Source organism: Chironomus tepperi, unplaced genomic scaffold (assembly GCF_022539635.2).
Source record: "Chironomus tepperi strain 1889 unplaced genomic scaffold, CSIRO-AGI_Ctep_v1 contig_337, whole genome shotgun sequence".
NCBI lineage: Eukaryota > Metazoa > Arthropoda > Insecta > Diptera > Chironomidae > Chironomus > Chironomus tepperi.
Window position 1 is genome coordinate 2387352 of NW_027226459.1, and position 19338 is coordinate 2406689.

Consider the following 19338-nt stretch of genomic DNA (forward strand, 5'->3'; position numbering starts at 1 on the left):
GCACTTGCTATTGACAATTGGCAAAGGGCAGCTAACAATGGAGTGAGGTTTAGGCATCAACTGAGACAGGCCAAGGAATACATCTAATCTGTACGACCAGCAAAGTAAGTAAGTATTGGCAATTAGCAAAAGGCAGCAAACAATAGAGTCAGGTTTAGACATCAACTAAGACAGGCTACGGAACACAGCAGAGTAAGTAAGCACATTGTCTGTTAGAACAAGTTACAGCTCAAAATACAAAAATCTATTTTTATCAAGAAAAAACCAATACCATGTTTGTTTACATACTTCCTGCTTATCATAATTGGAAATTCTAATTTTATTTCTTTTTACCTCAAAAATTCACGAACCACACCAAAGGCGATTATATGATCCACAACTAAACATATACGAATCTCTCACTTTTTTTCTCATTTCTTCTATTCCTTCCTTTTGTGGAAGCTCAAAGCATCCACAAAAAAATAAAACTTTTATCACACATGAGAAAATTTTTCACAAACTAATTTCTTCATCCTATCCACCCACGCAGCACAAACACAATTTCTAAAAAAGTTTGAATCCATTCAAGGTTATTGTATCAGAAGTAGAATAAGTGGAATAAATTGCCAATGGCAATGAAAATAGAAAGAGTTGCAAAACAAAGTAAAAAAAAGTGAGTAAAATAAATCGCACAGAAAGGTAGTAAAAAATAAAAGGGAAGATAAGAAGCGAGCATATATCGCATAAGTTCTGTAAAAAAAAAATGTGATGATTTTGGGAAAAATAGCAATGCTATGAAATTTCTCATGGGGATCTAAAATGACTTTATTTTCTTTTTTTGCCGTCATGTTTGTCACAAAGTAAACAACAAGAAAAAAAAAGACGAAGACAAGGAAGTGAAATCCCTAAATTCATGTTAGGATATACTTTTTTTCAGCATGTTCGCGTCTTAAAGGCTATAAATATGGATGACTGAGGAAGGAAAATTTAAAAAGATATTTACTTGCCTGAGCAGCACAACACTGAGTCGACAAAAATAAGTTTTAACTAGTTAAAGGTAAGTTAATGTCTAGTTAGTGACTAGTTTTTAATTGGTTATTGTCTTCTTGGGCACCGTTACGTCGCTAGGACACTGCAACGTCGCTAGATGTGAACTGGCGTTGGTAGCATCTTGGCGACTGATTTAGATCTATTTTTAAGGTGAAAAGCGAGATTCTCAGCATTGTGCCGCTCAGGTAAGATGAGTCTTAAAGTCTTCAATCTTCTTTATTTTACTAATTGTTCAGAATAGTACATACTTCGTGATCTTGAATATCAGAATTCTTTAGTGCAGCTATTTATCCTTATATCTCTATTTTTTACAGCTTATTTATGTGCAACTTTAACAATTAAACCCCAAACTCAAATTTCAGGCCATCGTTTTTCTCTTTCCAAACTTCAATTCATACTCTGACAGCTCATCAGCATGCTGCTTCAGCTTGTGCTTCCTCAAATTCGCTGTATCAATAAAGCATCTTGAACAAAATTGACATTGATGCTTTTTCGATCCATCATGTGTAGATTCATGATTTTTCAGATCCTTTTCCCATTTATATGCAGCATTACAGCCATCATAGTTACATCTGTAATTCTTTTCGTTTGAATGACTTATTGCGTGCCTCTCTAAATGATTTCGGTTATGGAATCGTTTATCGCATTGACTACAAGCAAAATTGAGTTGATCCTTTGGCTTGTGAATCTTCTTGTGAGATTGTAGACTAATTTTGTTCTTGAAGACTTGATTGCAGATGCCACATTCAACTAAATCAGTGGTGTGTGATACGAGATGTGATCTTAAATTTGATTTTGTGGAGAAGCCTTTTGTACACAAATGACAAAGGATTGTCTTTTGCTTTTCATGGACAGTTGAAATATGGCTTTTAAGGCTGTATTTGTTAGAGAGCTTTTTCGTACAATATGGACATTCTAGTTGTAGATCTACATGAGTTCGTTTATGATTTTTGAGCATCGTTGAATCCTTGAATTGTTCATTGCAAATATTACAAAAATATTCAGTTCTAGTCTGTTTGTTGTGCTTAAACTTGATGTGAATTGAAAGACCTGTTTTTGTCTGAAAGCTTGCATGACATGTATCACAAATAAAATCAGCAGGTTCATCTGAATGCTTTCTTTTATGTGCCATAAGTGAATCCCATGTTGCAAGATATTTTCCACAGCTACACGCAACTTGTGGAAGGCAATTGTGTGCTTGACGTGTATGATTTGATAGAAAACACATTCGTTCAAATGTCTCACTGCAAATATGACAGTTATAGACATACAGTTCCTCATCTTGCATCGTTCTGGACTTCTCTGTATCGCCGTAATTATCACAAATGTCTATTGATGTCTCCTCAATCACTTCATATGCTGGATCTTGCTCAAAATCATTTACAGTTTCATCCAAATAATCTTCTTCATAGACAACTTCCTGATTCTCATCATCCAGTGAATCTAGATGCTCAATTTCATCACTTATACATTCTTCCCATAAATGTCGTGCTCTAAGGGCATTGATCCTTGCATCAGTAAGCGAATTTGACCTCTCTTCTTCTTCCAGTTCAGTAAATAGATCGTCGACAACTTTTCCTCTTGACAGGAACCTTTGTAAATCCTCAAATGCACTTTTACATTTCTGACATGATCTCACATCATAATTAACATTCAATTTTATAATTTTTGCAAATAAATCATACACATTCTCATCAAGGGATGATATTGTCTCAGTCTCTTCAGTCGATCCACAAAATTTGCACCAATGTCTCCAATCAATTGTACTTTCTGGTGTCTCTTCGATAGTGTCAGCTTCTGGAATATCATCTACTGTATATTCGTATGCTATGTCTGTCGTTTCTTCTCTATATTCAATGCTTGTGTCCTGAACTATCGGCTCTGTAATCACTTCTATTTTGTCATTTGATGTGTTCAATTTACTATTGAAGTCGCTTATGGAAAGTCCATTTCTCTTAAAGAAGCTAAACAACCATCCATTACTTGCACCGAAATTCCTTATGTTCATTTTAATTGATGTCTCAAGAGCAACTGACTTGATTATATTTCCTGTAAGCTTCTCACCATTCTCGCGAGCTTCATAAATATAATTTAAAATTGCAGCTTCCAGCTCTGGATTTTTTGTCTGTTTTATACGTTTGTGCTTCGATAATGTCTGTAATATTAAAATATGTACATCTATTGGCATGTTATTATTAATATAAAGTAATTAAACTTACTGGATTCTTGCTAACTTCTTCTCGAATTTTATTTCGATTCTTCAATATGTAATGTAGTGAATTTCGATTAATTCCGGTTTCTTCTGTCACATCCTTTATTGTTTTACCATTCTCTATCATTTCAATCACTTCCAGCTTCTCCTGAATCGTTAGAGACCTCATTTTTCCTACTGTTTCAGTCATTGTTGATTATTTTTATGCAAAAAGTTTTAATGTTTACTTTTTGTGTACAATTTGCGTAGTTTTGTTCCCTTGAGAGATTTAAAAAACAAAAAGCCGTTAATTTTGTTTGAAGTAAATAGTAAGTTGAAATAATTATTGTATTTCAATATAAATAGAGAAATGCAATGCAGGATTAGACTTTATTAAGTATATATGACAATAAAATTTACTTTTTGACTCTTGTTCTATTGAGTTTATGTTCAAAAATTTGAAATTTATGGATTTTTTAAAAGTTTTGGATATTGTTAAATTCACTTTTGTGAAATCTGAGATATAGATGGCGGCACATGAAACTGGAAGGAACGCTCGTTATTTTGTAATATTTTTTTGGAAAACCCGGTGGTTTCAGAATTTACAAACCTCATTAATGAACTTAACGAAATCTGAAAATCTGTAAAATTAAAGTAAATAAAACAAATAATTCTTGAAATTAGCAATTAAATTCAGATTTGGAAACACTGTCTACTGCAGGTTCGCTTAGAGTTCTCAGCATCTATCCGAACAGACAGATGCAGACAACTACTAAGGAACGATCAAAAATGCCTTCGAATTTCTAAATCTAAATCAAAATTTATTTAAAATTCATCAAAAAATTTCAATTTTCTTCAAATAGCTTTGAATATTCTTTTTAATCTTCATATAATCATAAAATATACACGAGTAAGTACAATTCTTCATCTTTTTTTTTTTGTCTAATTAAAACAATTAATAATAATTTCATCAAAAACTATTTAGACACTATTATTATTGCTTCACAGATAAGAGAAAAAAAATAGAACATAATTCATTCACCTTAGCTACATTTCAGATGAGAGAAAGAATATGGAGGAAAAATAATTCATTGTCTATGTTTTGTTGCCTTTCTTTAACTTCATTTCGTTCTCTTTTTAACTTTAACAATTCTTCATACTTTTACTTGCACAGCATAAAATAAATCAATTTTCTATTTCTTTTATTAAACTTTTCAATAACTTCCGCGTGGAGCACGGAAGGTACTTTCTATCTCTTTCAGTTTCTACTTTTCACTATTAATTTAAAATTCTTTTCATTTTTCGTTCTTGTAATAAGGAAAAAGTATTCATTTTTATTACTTTTAAAGAACAGCAACTACATCTACCATTTTAAGGAAGGTTGATAAGGAATTTTTTGATTAGATTTTGGTAAATTTTCAATAAATTTAATTGATTTTGGAATTTTTTAATTAAAAGTTTGAAACTAGAGTTCAGTCAAGTACCGCAGATCTGTACATTAAAGTTCGTCCAAGAATGCAGGTCTTAAACAAATGAAAATTAAGATTTTGATAGTTTGACTAACACGATTGTTAAATATTGAGCTTAAAGTCTTTTTAGAATTGACTTGAACATTCTCGATTCTAAACAAAATTAGAATCAACTTGAAGATTCAATTTCGAGATTCAAATTCCAAATCTTTCAAATCTTCTCAGAAAAATCCAATCCAAAAAATTCCTCAATTCATGCTGTAACCTAATTAAATTAACATTTCTATTACATATAAGTCTTTTAAACTCTAGAACTGTATGATTTTAATTCTTCTTTGATACCCGCAGCAGGAATTTTGGACATATCAGCTTTTTATATTCTTTCCAAATTTGATAAATTTATTATTTATTTATTTTGAGATTTTTTTTCAGTATAAAGTTATTTATTTTTTGTTTACCACTAATTTGTAGGCATTTCTCATTCAATTGCACTCGATTTCATTCACATTATAAACAGATTGTAAATCATTTTTTTCATTTTTTCAAATTCACTTATCGAATTATTAATCATATGATTTATTTCGTATATTTTAAGTGTAATCATATTCAGTTTTAATTGCGTTCAGTATTTTTTAAATTCGTCGGGTTGATTAATGATTTTTTTTAAGGATTAATAGAGTGGATTTGGTAATTGATCCGAGCAGTACATTCCAGCGAGCGGTGGATTGCGCCGGATGGCACATTTCTCAGAGCGGCACATTGTACCGAGCGACACATTGCACCGTGCGGCATATTGTATCGAGTGACATTATGTACCAAGCAACATATTGTACCGGGCAGCACATTGCACCGCTCACTATCGTAAGCCTCTAGCCAACACGCTGTTCTGTTCGGGATAGTTAAGATTGTAGACATAAATCATGTTTTGGATTAAGATCTTGTTGTTTGAGCTAAATTCAATTAAGTATTTGATTTGAGATTTTTGTGGAAGTTTTAATGAGATTTTCAATTGAAAATTATTTATGGCTCTTGTAAGTTGAGTGAACTAAGAGTTCATGAGTATTGGTTTGATAAGGTAATATGTTGCATCTGAAGCATTAAGCGGGATATTTTATAAGCATAATTAAGATCTATCGAACGATCAGACACTACAAAAGGCTAAAAGGACGATATTTACTGTACTTTTCAAACAAGTACAGTAAGCACAATATTGTACTTTGGAGCGTCTGACCTGGAATCTGTCGAAATTCCAAACTATCCGAACAGCAACAGCAAAGTGGATCGAAAACAGCTGTCACGTTGTCATCAGGGTAACATAGCGATTGCCTAGCGAACACGTTCAACTGTTAAGAAGCTGTAGTCGCTAGCTGTTGTCCTACTCGGCTGCATCCAATTTGCAATATCAATTTCCAAATCCACAAAACCAATCCAAAAGATTCTTCAAATATTTTCATTTAAATGGATTTCTTTAAAAATTTTGTCAATAAAATTTAACAGTCAGTGAATGGAACTGAATATTCAAAGAACAAAATAGAGATGATAGTGGGGGCAGAATTTGTAGCATATAAGTACATTGTTTTGAGATTCGATTAAAGATTTTTTTTCTCAATATTTTCATTCTTATTTTTTTTTTGTTTATCTTCATCTTATAGGAACTAACATCGTTCTGTTGTTGCATATTTCTATAAAAATATAATTCTTTTTTTTTTCTTTCATAAACATTTAATTTACCATATTTGTTTTAGCTTTTTTCTAAAATATCTTCTCAAAGACGTTCTTTTTTGAGATTTTTAAAAGTTTGAAAAATATTTGTATTTTTTTTTAAGATTCTTTTATGACGTGGGGAAATGAGTTCCAAATTATTGGTTCTCTTTCAAAATAGGAGATTTATTTTTTGGATAGTAAATTCTAAGCAATGCATTGCGATGTCCTAAAGGTAAAACTACGATTGTATGAAATTAGATTTAACAAAATTAATGATTATTGCCATCTGTAAATCAAACTTAAATTGCTAACACATAAATCACAAAGTTTAATACTTAATGATTTGGAATACTAATTGATAAATATTTCTATGAAACATTTGGAATGCTAATTTTAAGGGTTAGTCTAACATTGAATAGTATAAATCATACTTAAAGTAAGGATTTTGATAAATTAAACTTGAGCAATATTTAGAGACTAATTCCATTGATCCTAGTTGAGTTCGAAGTCGTCTCGAATTTTTTATGAAGTCTAGTCGACTTTTCTACGCAAAATCCAAGTAAACATCGAGTTCTAGATTTAAATTCTTCAATATTTAATCAGATCTATCTTTAATGGACACTACACATTAATGTCTAGTTAGTCACTAGATCTATGGACAGATTGCTTGCTACCAATTAAGAAACTAAGGAATCAAACTATTAACTTTCGTTTTTGACATAGTAGGCTTGTAAATAAGTAAATCAATGCTGACTTGTACTGCACAAACTATGAGAATGAGTCTATATGGAGTCCATATTGATTCTAAATGAACTCGAAACTAGATATGACTGTCAAATTTAGCCTTGTGTCAATGATACACATTCTAACTACTAAAATCATCGAATCTTATGAATCCTTGATAAATCCTTCAACACTAAGCTTAATAAATTTCAAAATTTAACTCATTAAGAGAAAAATCTCTTTAATTACAAATAAATTGATTTTCCCAATGGCAATAATCATAATTTTGTGATTCCATACACTCCTAAAAATTCAACAATACTAACGCAAATTTTATAGATTCTAATAACGAAATTAATAATAGAATTATATTCAGACAAATGCTAGGAGTAAAAAATAGAAATTTTTAAACATATTTTCTTATGTAATTTTTTGTAGTGTGATTAAAACGTCAATTTGCGTCTTTACATTCACAGCACTTTTTCTACTTTATCGTTCGTCATAATTCTGTGAGCTTTTTTTATTCCCTAATATATTCTTTATTTCTCATAACTTTTTTACTTGATTTTTTGGAGTAGAAGGAATTTTCATCACATTTAGAATAACTTTTTATAGATTTTTCTGCATCTTATGTCAATTATTTTTTAAAAATCTCTTTATATTTTACAAAGTATTTCCATATTATGGGGTCGTTCAGATGTGATGTTAATTTAAATGAGATTATCTAACCTCAAACCACGTGTTTTCTGTCATTTCTGAAGGATTGACTGATATATTCTATGCTGTAGTCTAGAACAAGGGTAAACCATTGAGTAGAATACACTATTGAGGAGTTATACCATAGAAATGACCTATAGCCTCAACATAGGGAGTAGCTAGTCAAGCCAATCGCTGCAAAATTTTCAGGATCTCCAAGAACTACACCATAGCTTACCTATCGCTACCTTGGTCGAAACAACCAAGGGTCAGACTAATGAGCGATTATACCAAAGAAATTAACTGTAGCGTCCACATAGGGAGTATCTAGTCAAGTCAATCGCTGCTAAACTCTCAGAATCACCCAGGTGTACACCATAGTTACCCTAACCAGTCAAAACAATCAATCCAGAGTCAGGCACTATCAAAAATAGTGATTCTACGATAGTGCCTGTCTCTTAACCGAGAAGACAGCAGACAACTACCCCTTGAGCTACTTAACAGCATCTTCCCCACCCCAAACCCCAATAACCATTATACATCACAAGACAACGACCCCATACAGCATGTATTCTCTTAAATTAATTAACAAACACACACAAATACCTGTGTGAAATTTTGGCTAAATGTCATAACATTCATAAATCCGTTGTTGGCGTATCTTCATGCTCCTTTGTCATCTCAATTGTCTGATTGACATTCTCCTCATCAATCTTAATATTTAAATCTTTTGAATTAGTTCTCCTATGTCTCAATATTGTATCCTCTTCAGCAATAGCTGTAACTGTTGAATTAACAACAATATTATTTGCACTGCCCTGTTCCTCATCACATTCCTCTTCATTTAATAATAAATCATCATTAATTTTTTGGTTAGTTAATTTTTGATGAAGTAAATTGATATCTACATGATGTGTCGGATCATAAGAATTTTTCCTCGAGTGATGTCGACTATTATTGCCACTCGTACTCAATAGAAATTTATTAGCCAAATCATTATCAAGACGGATAATTGCATTGTTAGGTAAAAATGAAAATTCTTGTCCATATGAGTGATTTCTCATGTGACGACGTCGATTATTAAAATTCTTATTGAGATTAAAGTTACTATTGAGATTAGTCATTGGCTTCTTTAAGTGATTTACAATATATCTTATATTTGTATTCATATTTTGATTGTTAAGTTGATTATTGAGATATTCATAGTCACGTGAATTCGTTCTCGTATGTGCTGTTCTCATCTTCCTTAAACGATCAACATCTGAATTACTTGAATTGCTTCGTGTTATTTTAACATCGCATGAGCTGCTTCGGGCATGCTTCTGATGTGGCAATCGATTGTTTAATAAAACTTTATCGTCGGGTCTAAAAAAAATTGGTGTAACGGGATAAAGGGGGAAAAAGAATCGAGAATTATTTAAAATTGTTCATATACAGCAAGTAAGGAAAGCTTTTGTTGTGTCTAGAGTCTAAAGCGCATTTTTTGCAAAAGGACCACAATATGTGGGCAATATGGCATTTGAAATTGGATTTACAAAAAAGAGGAACTGATCAGTTCCGCATATATGATTGGCTAGAAGCAGCTCCACCAACCACAAAGACCACAACAGCATAAAAATTTCAATAACTTACTTCAATTCAACTTGAATCGACTTTGAATCATTCCTCAAATGTCTTGCAGCCATCACGACACGTAAAGTTATATCCTCACAATCAATCACTTCGCCTTGCGCCTCTTTCTCTTCAAACAGTTTATCTAAACTGATGATCGAACCGACAACATCGTTTGCCGTCAGCGGCTGTAACTTTTCAAGATGCTTTCGTTTACTGACGAGCCACCAGTCTATGGCAAATATTGTAAGTGCAACAACTTTGATTGATGTACATAAACCGATATATTTAAAACGGAACTTCTCAATATCGTAGATAAGACATCGACCACCAGTCTCGCCGCATGTCGATTTCCATAATAAGCATGAGGAATCGATTAGATTACCAAACAATATTGGTGCTGGAATATATCCAAATAATCGAAATATGACGAATTGCATACCTAAAGCAAATGAGCGTTCCTCTTCTGATACAGAACGTAAGACGATCATAAGCAATGGCATTTGAGTGGCAGCAACAATGAACGTCATAAAGAAGAGTAATATGAGGAATGGAAATATCGTTCGACATGGTTTATGGCATGGACCAGCTGTTGCAACTGGTACCACTGTTACCTCCTGATAAGCATCATCTGCATTAAGTGCATGCGCTTGTGCACCATCAATTCCTTCATAAATTTGCTTTGGTGTCACATTCTGATGGACACCTGAAAGTTAATGGAAATGGAGATAAATTTATTATCGATTTTTTTAATTGCAGCATGAATATTGTCAAGGTCACTTACATGCACAGTCTGAATAATTTGAGGAAGATGATGAAGTACATCCTGCATGGCAGGGACTATATAAAAAAATAATTAATTTATCTTAAATTTAATATATCTTTTAAGTACCATACCTAAAATAAGTCAGTCCATTATTACCGCATACTGGTTCCACATCAATCATATTACATTCGCATCCAAAATTGCATGCAGCGGTGAGATTGACTTGAAATGGCTCCATATTATGTTGCGGTGTATTATTATAATAAGGTATTGTCGTTCCAGCCATTTTAACATTATCACAACCAAGGAAGAATAAGAGACCATAACAAAATAGACATATGATATTTGAGACAAGAACAAATTGTACAGCGCCTTTGGGCTTTAATTGAAATCTTTTAAGAAAACATCCACCAATAAAAATTCCAATACATGCACCAGGTATTGCAATTGATCCGGTAAATACACTCGCTTGACTTTTACCCAAGCTGAATTGTGTCTCGAGGTATTTTGGTAAGAATACCACAAAGCCACTTACAATCATCAATTCCATGCATGCACCTAAGCATGTCACGATATAAACGGGATTTGATATTAATCGCCACATTGAGAGTGGAATGTCTGTAAATTGAGAATGGGATATGATTCAATTACTGTATCTTTAAAAGAAAGGTTAAGCTACAATTCTAATCTACATAAAGTATCATTCAAGGTACCTTTAATATCCTTGCCATATCCACTACTATCCTTGGCATTATTACTAGCTGTTCCATTTGCTGTTGCTGAACTTTGTTGCTGCTGCTGCTGCTGTGGTTGTTGTTGTTGTTGCAGCTGTTGGTGATTAGTCTGTAGAGGATTTTTCTGATGTGGTAACGGCTGCTGCTGACGTGGTAAGCTATTGCTCGAATTATGTGATGGAACTATTACTTGCTGACGATATTGCTCTGCTAAACGTATCTTCTTTTTCTCATGAGTCAATACCTATAAAAACATTGAATTTATGGAAATTTCATTTAATACGTGTAGGTGGATACAGAACTTTGGCATTAAGTTCATTGATTCATAAAAAAAATTAAATAGTCTTCATGTAAGCTTCGTGCAGCATGTGTAACAGAATAATTTATATCAAGCGACATTTTTTTTTTATATTTTTTGAAGACTTTTTAATGCCTTTTTTTTTTTGGACGAAATGTGTGATGAATATTTAATGGTAATATCCAAGATAGAAAGGTCTTTGAATTGAATGTTATGGCTATGGATTGTAATTTACATGGACATCGTGGAATGATTTTGGACTGGCATTATAACGATAACTACCATCCATAAAAATTAAGTAGATTATCTTTATTGGAAATTAAAGATAATCAGTTTAAAGTTTCAATGATGATAATCCTTTTGTAATCGAATAAGTCGATGGAAGTGACGTAATGTAATGTGATATTTTTTTGGGTATAATAGTTGATGTTGAGGTATGGAGATGAGTTTGGAAATAGGTCAATAACTCTTCAATAACGTAAATTGTTGATATATCCAGGAGATGGACAATGAAAGTCACAAAATTTGGCACTTTTGTAACATTTTGGTGAATTTTATCACTTGTCATCCTTGTCGTCATCAAGAACCTTGAAGTAGACAGGAGTTGTCTTGAGGTTTTCATGAATTGAAGACTCTTAAGGCACATGACTTGAAATATTCGAATGTTACTTTGTCTAGGCCAGAATGAATCTAGCATAGAGATATATTTGAGGAATTCGAATCAAAAGAAGAATTTCGTCAGCCAAGAGATACTGATTTTCAACTGTTTTACGCCATATGCTTTTCGGCTGAAAGTCATTGGACTGAAGTTGCTAAAAGCCATGCCTAACTTAGACTTAAAACGAGCCCAAGAAACAATCTTCAGAAAATTCCAATTTCAGCCGCCAAAATGAGTCAAAATCAGCCATCAAGGAACATCCACAAATTTTTGGCATCCACCATCCACACAGTAACATAACGGAACTCATACAACCATTCCATGCCAACATTGGCATTCCATGCCAACATTCTCTCAGCAACTCCACATTTTTTTCATTATTCCCATCAAATCATATCAAGTAAGCCTCAAATAGATCGATCAAGAACCTTTCATAACAAAATGTGTCAATCCATCATTTCCTTATGTAATCTTGTAATTTATTTGCACAAACTATTATAGAATTTATACATAAAGCGTTGAGAGATTACGTCTGTTTACTAAGTAGAACTAGCTGTGTATAATCAATCATTTAGCAAGCCTTAAAAAGCGTGATTAAAACCAGATTAAAATGAGTTTTGAATGTGCAAATTTGAGATTGAAAGTCACATGTTGATAGCTGTTGCTTAATTGTGCGGAACGGTGTTTTGAAAACAATTAAGTTGTGGACTTTTGAGGTTATAATTGTTGGAATTTCCATTAAAATGCTGTACAGGATTGAAGCATTCTTCAAGTTCAAGGCCATAGAATCAAGAAGAATAATTTATCAAGTTCGATTCTTAAATTATAGCCGACATCTGACATAACAGGTTGTTTTTCACATTTTAAAATGGAACTAGATATCAAGGACAACATTCTAAACGAATTAATTCTGCCATTCCTTAAATCCAATTTTTATAAATTTCAAGATCCAATTCAATTAATAATAACCAGCACCAATTAGCTCAAAAGGCGTCAGCCAAAGTAGGCTAGGTAGAATTTGGATTAAAATTCAATTTAAGCACAGACATTTTTAATTTTATTCAGTCGATTTTCTGTCAAAGTCATTCGAATTTTTTTGTGTAACTGGAAACAGTTGCTAGAGACAATTATCTTCATGAGACGTAAACTTTTCAATTCTGTCTGTTTTCATTAAAACTTTTTCGATTTTTATTTTTTTTATGAAAGTTTCGGTTCTCTCAAAAAACAGACAGAAATCAATTTGCATTTTTGGGGATTGTTTGAAAGTGATATCATGTTTATCTTCGTCTTGATCAGTTTTGCTCAAACTGCATGACGCGACACCCTGTGTGCTGTCTAAATCTTTTGGAAATGATAATGAATAACATGCCATACACAAGGTGTGCCATGACACAAAGAAGTTTGAAAAACTCTACTCTAGACGACCGACAACAGGTCAGAGTCACGAAGTCATCAGACTAGCGTAGGCAATAGACCAGTTAGCTTCAGACCAGTGTGACTCTAGCTTGTTGCTAGATTCAACGAAATTCAGTCTCTGATCTGTCTTATGCCTATCTGGAGCCTGATATGTCACATTTTCTATGCCGTGTGTCTTCTAAGTTTTTAGATTTGTGGAACTTTATACTTAATTACTTCGCTAGCCATACAGAATTTAGATTGTGATCCATGACCTAATTCAGTAAATTTCTCAGTATGAATTGTAATCTATGACACTTAATATTCAATACAAAGTATGTCACAATGCAGCAGAGAATCTTAAAATGACCATCACTAACCAACGACTCCTCCCTAATTTGCTTAATCGAAATTCATTTCAATTCTTTCTTTCTCACCGCAGTGTCGAAGACTTTCTACCTTAAATTGACATATTTTCTACGGTTAAACCTTTTTTATGTGCTATTTGAGTCATCTATCTATTAAAAATTCTCATCATCTCCGCTATCATAATCCTCAAATCTCTCAGACTTTGATCATGTCTTCAGTATACAGACAAAGTTTGTGTTTTTATTGTTTATTTTTAAAGTCAACTTCATATCCAATAAAAAATCAGAACTCACGTAGAAAATGGCACTTGGAAATGACTCAGACATTTGATTTCGTACAGTAACAATAACAATATTAATATCAAGTGTCTACGACACCTGAGTATATTGAATTCTAATGGCGAGAAGTTGCAAGACTCTCGAAATGTCACTTGATATACATGCTGTGCATATACATTATTAAAAATATATATTTATCTCTTACCTTTGGAAATGAGAAGAATGGAATGGCAACAATAATTAAAAGTAGGCCGATGAGCAGAAAGCCAAACCACCACAGTCCAATGAATCGTCTATCTGTTGGATCTATAGTTGATGGAAATGATATATTATTATTGGGTTGGTGACTTAATTCTTGGACACTTTCAGGTGAGATTTTGAAACTTTAATATCTTTGCAATGGAAATAGATTTCGGAATGAAACAAAAAGCAGTTTATAGATCGAAATAGAAATATGTTTTCTGATAAGTTTAAATTTTCCATATATTAAAGAAAAACTTTGTGGAAATTCGGGAAATTAAACTAAAGTCAAAAAAGATACGACGATTTGGTTCAAACTCGCTTTTCTCTAAATTTTTTCACTGAGTAATACTAAATCTTTATCTTAAAATTTAGTACTTACATTAAACTTAAAAGTTCCGTAACTTTTAAAATTTTTCCTTTTAAAACTATCATGTGACGTAATTTTGAATTTTCCTTGTTCAACATTTGAAAAAAAGGAAAATCTCAATTTTCTCGGAAACTAAGCAATCAATTGAAAAACTGAGTATACAGTTTTATGCAGCGTAACTGTAAGTAAATTTTAGCATATAAAAAGTTCCCTAATTTGAACTTGCCCCCGGGGCCTGTACGGAGGGTCCGGAAAAAGTATCGTGTTTTCAAAAACTTTATATGCCAAAATTTACTTACAGTTACGCTGGATAAAACTGCATACTCAGTTTTTCAATTGATTGCTGAGTTTCCGAGAAAATTGAGATTTTCCATTTTTTTCAAATGTTGAACAAGGAAAATTCAAAATTACGTCACATGATAGTTTTAAAAGGAAAAATTTTAAAAGTTACGGAACTTTTAAGTTTAATGTAAGTACTAAATTTTAAGATAAAGATTTAGTATTACTCAGTGAAAAAATTTAGAGAAAAGCGAGTTTGAACCAAATCGTCGTATCTTTTTTGACTTTAGTTTGATTTCCCGAATTTCCACAAAGTTTTCCTTTGACATATGAAAAATTTAAACTCATCAGAAAACATATTTCTATTTTGATCTATAAACTGCTTTTTGTTTCATTCCGAAATCTATTTCCATTGCAAAGATATTAAAGTTTCAAAATCTAATCTGAAAGTGTCCAAGAATTAGATCACCAACCCAATAGAAATTAGAGCATTACATAAATGCTGCCTTGCATACTTTGTTGGATTCGTCTTAAATTGATGGAACTTGTGGATTAATTCAATCATTTTAGTGAACAATGGAAGAGATCAGATTGCAATATTTTGAGGTAAAAGAAGTCCTGAATACAACTCAGGTAAGACTCTTCCACATGTCAGTTCCATCAATTATGACCAACTACAACATAAAATTCCACAAGGGCAGTCAATACATACCAATATTTATAACATTTCCTGAAAATGCATCCATGTGGAATGACAACAGATATGCACCCAATAAGAAACCCAAAACCGGACCAAATGCAGCCATGCTGTACATGAAACCTGAGTGAGACAGAAAAAGATGTAAGCATAAATTTATTCATCAGCATATAATGTGATTATTACCGATATACATTGAAGAACTTTCATTCTTTACATGATCATCAACATATGTTGTGCCTAATGTAAACAGAGGAGATCCGCCGCATCCGAGTAAGACTTGTGCGAGAACGAAAAACAATACGGGTCCAAATGTTGATGGTTTACTTTCCAGACAATTGTTCCCTCTGTAAAATGTCATTGTTAAAGCATATCAATGATAAAGGATGTGTTAAGCCTTACCTGAGATTATTATGTGGAGCAAGTGCCGGATTTGATAATTTACTTATATGATGTCCAAATCGTCCCAATCCCATATCTTGCTCACGTACCGACACAACACGACAAATATTATCGGCCGTCTTATTGTCAAGCATTATTCCTGGATTTGTATCACCAATAAAGTGTGGTATTGAAAATAATGTTGAGCCAATTCCCATTATCACCGCTCCTAAAGTATACGACGAGATAATATCATTAGAAATTTATGTTCATAATATGATCTTTCGGCTATGAATATGAATATATGCAGAATAATGTTTATAGCCAAAAGGAAAATTTATTTGTCGTGAGATTGAGAATGAAAATTTTTTGCTGGAATTGAGTACAGTGCAGTGGTGGACAACCTTTTTTTCGTGGCACACCTTGATAGTAAGTCTTGAGTGAAACCTTACATGATGTATGGTTCATGACACTTCCAAAAAAGTCCACACTAGTGTGTCACGGCTTGCAGGTTGCCCATCAAAATCTAAAAATTTGGCACACAAAGCACCCGACGGTAAAGTTCGATTAGCTTCTCGCCAAATAGAGCAGAATAATCGCAAAAAAAGCACGATTTAATTGCCAATGAAAAGAAATTTTTATATGAGAATCGTTGACCTACAAAATATTAAGCTTTGGGTAATTTTTCTAATCTCAATTGAGCTTCATTCGTTGCAAAACATTTAGTTTTAGTTTACAGGACATGACAATTTTCTTGTTATCTATATTATACACTATTGGCTAGTGTGGGGGAAAAAATATTGACAGTGGAACATTGTTGCTGTATGATTGAATCTATAAAAATATATTGAGCGTTATTGCTAGCCCGAGGTGGACATGGATGTAAATTGGAATGCAAATGGGTTGTTCATGAAGACTACTTTATTATTTTGGGAACGTAGGGGTTTGACTACTGTTATATGTACGTCGTGGTCTAATACAACGATAAGAGCTATGTAATGAGCATTGGATAGAGAAGGACGACTCAACTGTGATTTTTGTCACTCTCCTCAATAACCCATGGTAGCTCAGTAGGTAAGAGCACTTGACATGTAATCAAGAGGGTGTGAGTCATGGGTTCAAGTCCTATTTGACTATAATTGGATGATAGCCATCACAGCCGCTATCCATGATCATTATAACATTTTACCTTCAATAAGATGATCCTGGAAGGCACACAGCGTAGAAAAGACTGATAATATGGCTTTAACCCAAAGACTCACCGGTCTGAGCCGAATCGTCAGTCTTTTCACCATCTTGTCCTTTCAGAGGATATTGTGGACAATTGACAACAGTTTAGCAAGTGACTGATTGTCGGAACGCCACATAAATGACTCTATTCCCATATTAAACCCGGTCTTACTGCCTACTCTTGTTTGCAATCTCTCATTTCACATTATAGTAAACAATAAAATCATTGGCAATGAAAATTGGGTTCTAAAATTTCAGTACGCATAAAAATATTTAATTTTATAAAGTCAAATGAAAGCCGAGTATCTGCAAACTGAATCCAATAACTGTTTTTACTCATTCTGAAAATTGATATTCATAATTTTTATGATTTTTCTCAGACTTGTAAGGAAATTAATGGCATTTATTTCGTAAAAAGCCACACAACCTCTTCTGCCACTTTTTCCACACATTCGATCGTAAAAAGCAAGCATTAAAATCGCCATAAAATTCAATGAAGATATTCCACATATTTGCTTAATATCCACGCACATGTTCATGAACAAATTTTTAATTGTTATTTTTTTTCGGTTCCTCTTTTGTTCTCCGATGCCTTCATGCTTATGAGAAACAAGCCCGTGTATCATAAGAGGACAACTACAATCAATTTAGATGATGATGCAAAGCAATTTGTGGGATATCAAATTTATGTGGGCAATGAATAGATTAGCTTGACACGCTCATTACTTGATATGCGATTGAAAAGTCCCACACACGTTTAAATGAAGGCTTTCAATGTGTTTTTATTTTTGTCTAATGAATTTCATGTTCCGACAAATTGTGACAAATTGCTTCATAGAAATAATACTCAAAGTAATCATGATGTGGACGTTGTGATAAGGAGCTCATGCATTTATTAGGGAATATTAAAGTGGAAGTTTTAAGGAAGTTTTGGTTTATTTTAACTTATCGCAGTTACGTGGCTGAGGATATATCAGTGCAATGTTCCTAGCCACAATTTGTGTGTCGCGAATGCACAAACCGAGTTGATAAGTATTAGAAAGCACTCGAATCTAACTAGACTTTCTTTGGGATCGAACTCGGGTCGTTAGAGTCGGTTGGTCGACGCTCTAGCCTTCATGCCACTGCTGTTCTTTTGCTGTCAAATGTGGGAATCGAACCCACGTCTTCACAAAAGAGCGAGAGTTAGAGAGCTACCTGATACAGAGGCCTTACTGTTCTACTGACATAATTCGCCTTTAAATGACTCGATATTCCAAATTTCACTCTATCCAGAGACCACACCATAAATATCTAAATGTTTCCCTCTACACAGCACATCAGTTTTCAAAATTACAACTTAATAATCCCTCCAAAACACTCACAAGGGAGTGATTGTTTCCCTATCTAACCCTAACTGTGCATGAGGATAGCAAATATATCCAAAAAACAAAAATGATACCACAAACTCATACAGGTGATATACATGATGAAAACTTAATTTATTATCATACTAAAATAAATCCCACCCAAAAAAATGTTCTGTATTCCCTATCGATTTTCCATATATTTCATAAAAAATTGTGGTTGAATCTATTCGTGTTCATAATTTATGACTATAAAATACCTCGGTTCTTTTTTTGGTTGGAACTTCTTTATTTCATTACGTACATCTATTATGTAATTTATTATTGTCTCCCAAAAAACTAAGTTAATAAAATAACAACATAATTTGCAGAAGACCTTGTTAACGTTAGGCATAGAAGCGTGCTTGACTCTGTAGGAGTTTCAATTAAAATCGATTACGGGATTCCATTATATAGACTAATAATTTTCTATTTCCATGCACATACAAACTGACTTTTTTTTTTGTGTATGCAAAATTCTATTCATATTCAAATATTTTTCTCGTTCAACTCCCTCATGGATATAAATGAAATAGCTTTGAGCTTGTAAAATAAAGAAGCAAATAATCTTTGAAGTTTGCGGGGCTTTACACATCAAAGCGCATAGTTTTATGATCAAATATTTCAATATTCTATTGGTTGCAAGCTTTAGTCTGCAATTTGAGGATAAATTTTGGATTTTGATCCATGCCTGCATTTATTTATAATTCTCAATGACTTTTGTGAACATCAAAGGCTTTGATTTTGTAGGAGTGAATAGTAACGAATTTGTGAATTATACAAGAATTATATTGACAAAGATCAGCGACTGTTCAACTATTTTTAACAATGAATA

General features: G+C 32.9%; 2 protein-coding genes across 2 annotated transcripts in view; both read right to left on the reverse strand.

Moving 5' to 3' along the window:
* Nucleotides 1-779: 779 nt before the first annotated feature.
* LOC139093801 (zinc finger protein 90-like) lies at nt 780-3476 on the reverse strand. The gene is made up of 2 exons (XM_070644639.1): nt 3249-3476; nt 780-3184 (listed from the first exon to the last, which is right to left on the reverse strand). Exons 1-2 carry the CDS (start codon nt 3429-3431, stop codon nt 1388-1390), a joined length of 1980 nt encoding a protein of 659 aa, XP_070500740.1. The 5' UTR covers nt 3432-3476; the 3' UTR covers nt 780-1387.
* A 415-nt stretch (nt 3477-3891) lies between these two features.
* LOC139093800 (solute carrier organic anion transporter family member 3A1-like) overlaps nt 3892-19338 on the reverse strand; it is a 57249-nt gene continuing 41802 nt past the window's right edge. Inside the window, exons 6-14 of the mRNA XM_070644637.1 lie at nt 15910-16117; nt 15694-15854; nt 15523-15630; nt 14127-14227; nt 10903-11167; nt 10321-10807; nt 10208-10263; nt 9445-10129; nt 3892-9177 (exon numbers count right to left, since the gene is read on the reverse strand). Of these exons, the coding sequence (XP_070500738.1) occupies nt 8451-9177; nt 9445-10129; nt 10208-10263; nt 10321-10807; nt 10903-11167; nt 14127-14227; nt 15523-15630; nt 15694-15854; nt 15910-16117 (2798 nt within the window). The 3' untranslated portion in view covers nt 3892-8450. The remainder of the gene's footprint in view (nt 9178-9444; nt 10130-10207; nt 10264-10320; nt 10808-10902; nt 11168-14126; nt 14228-15522; nt 15631-15693; nt 15855-15909; nt 16118-19338) is intronic.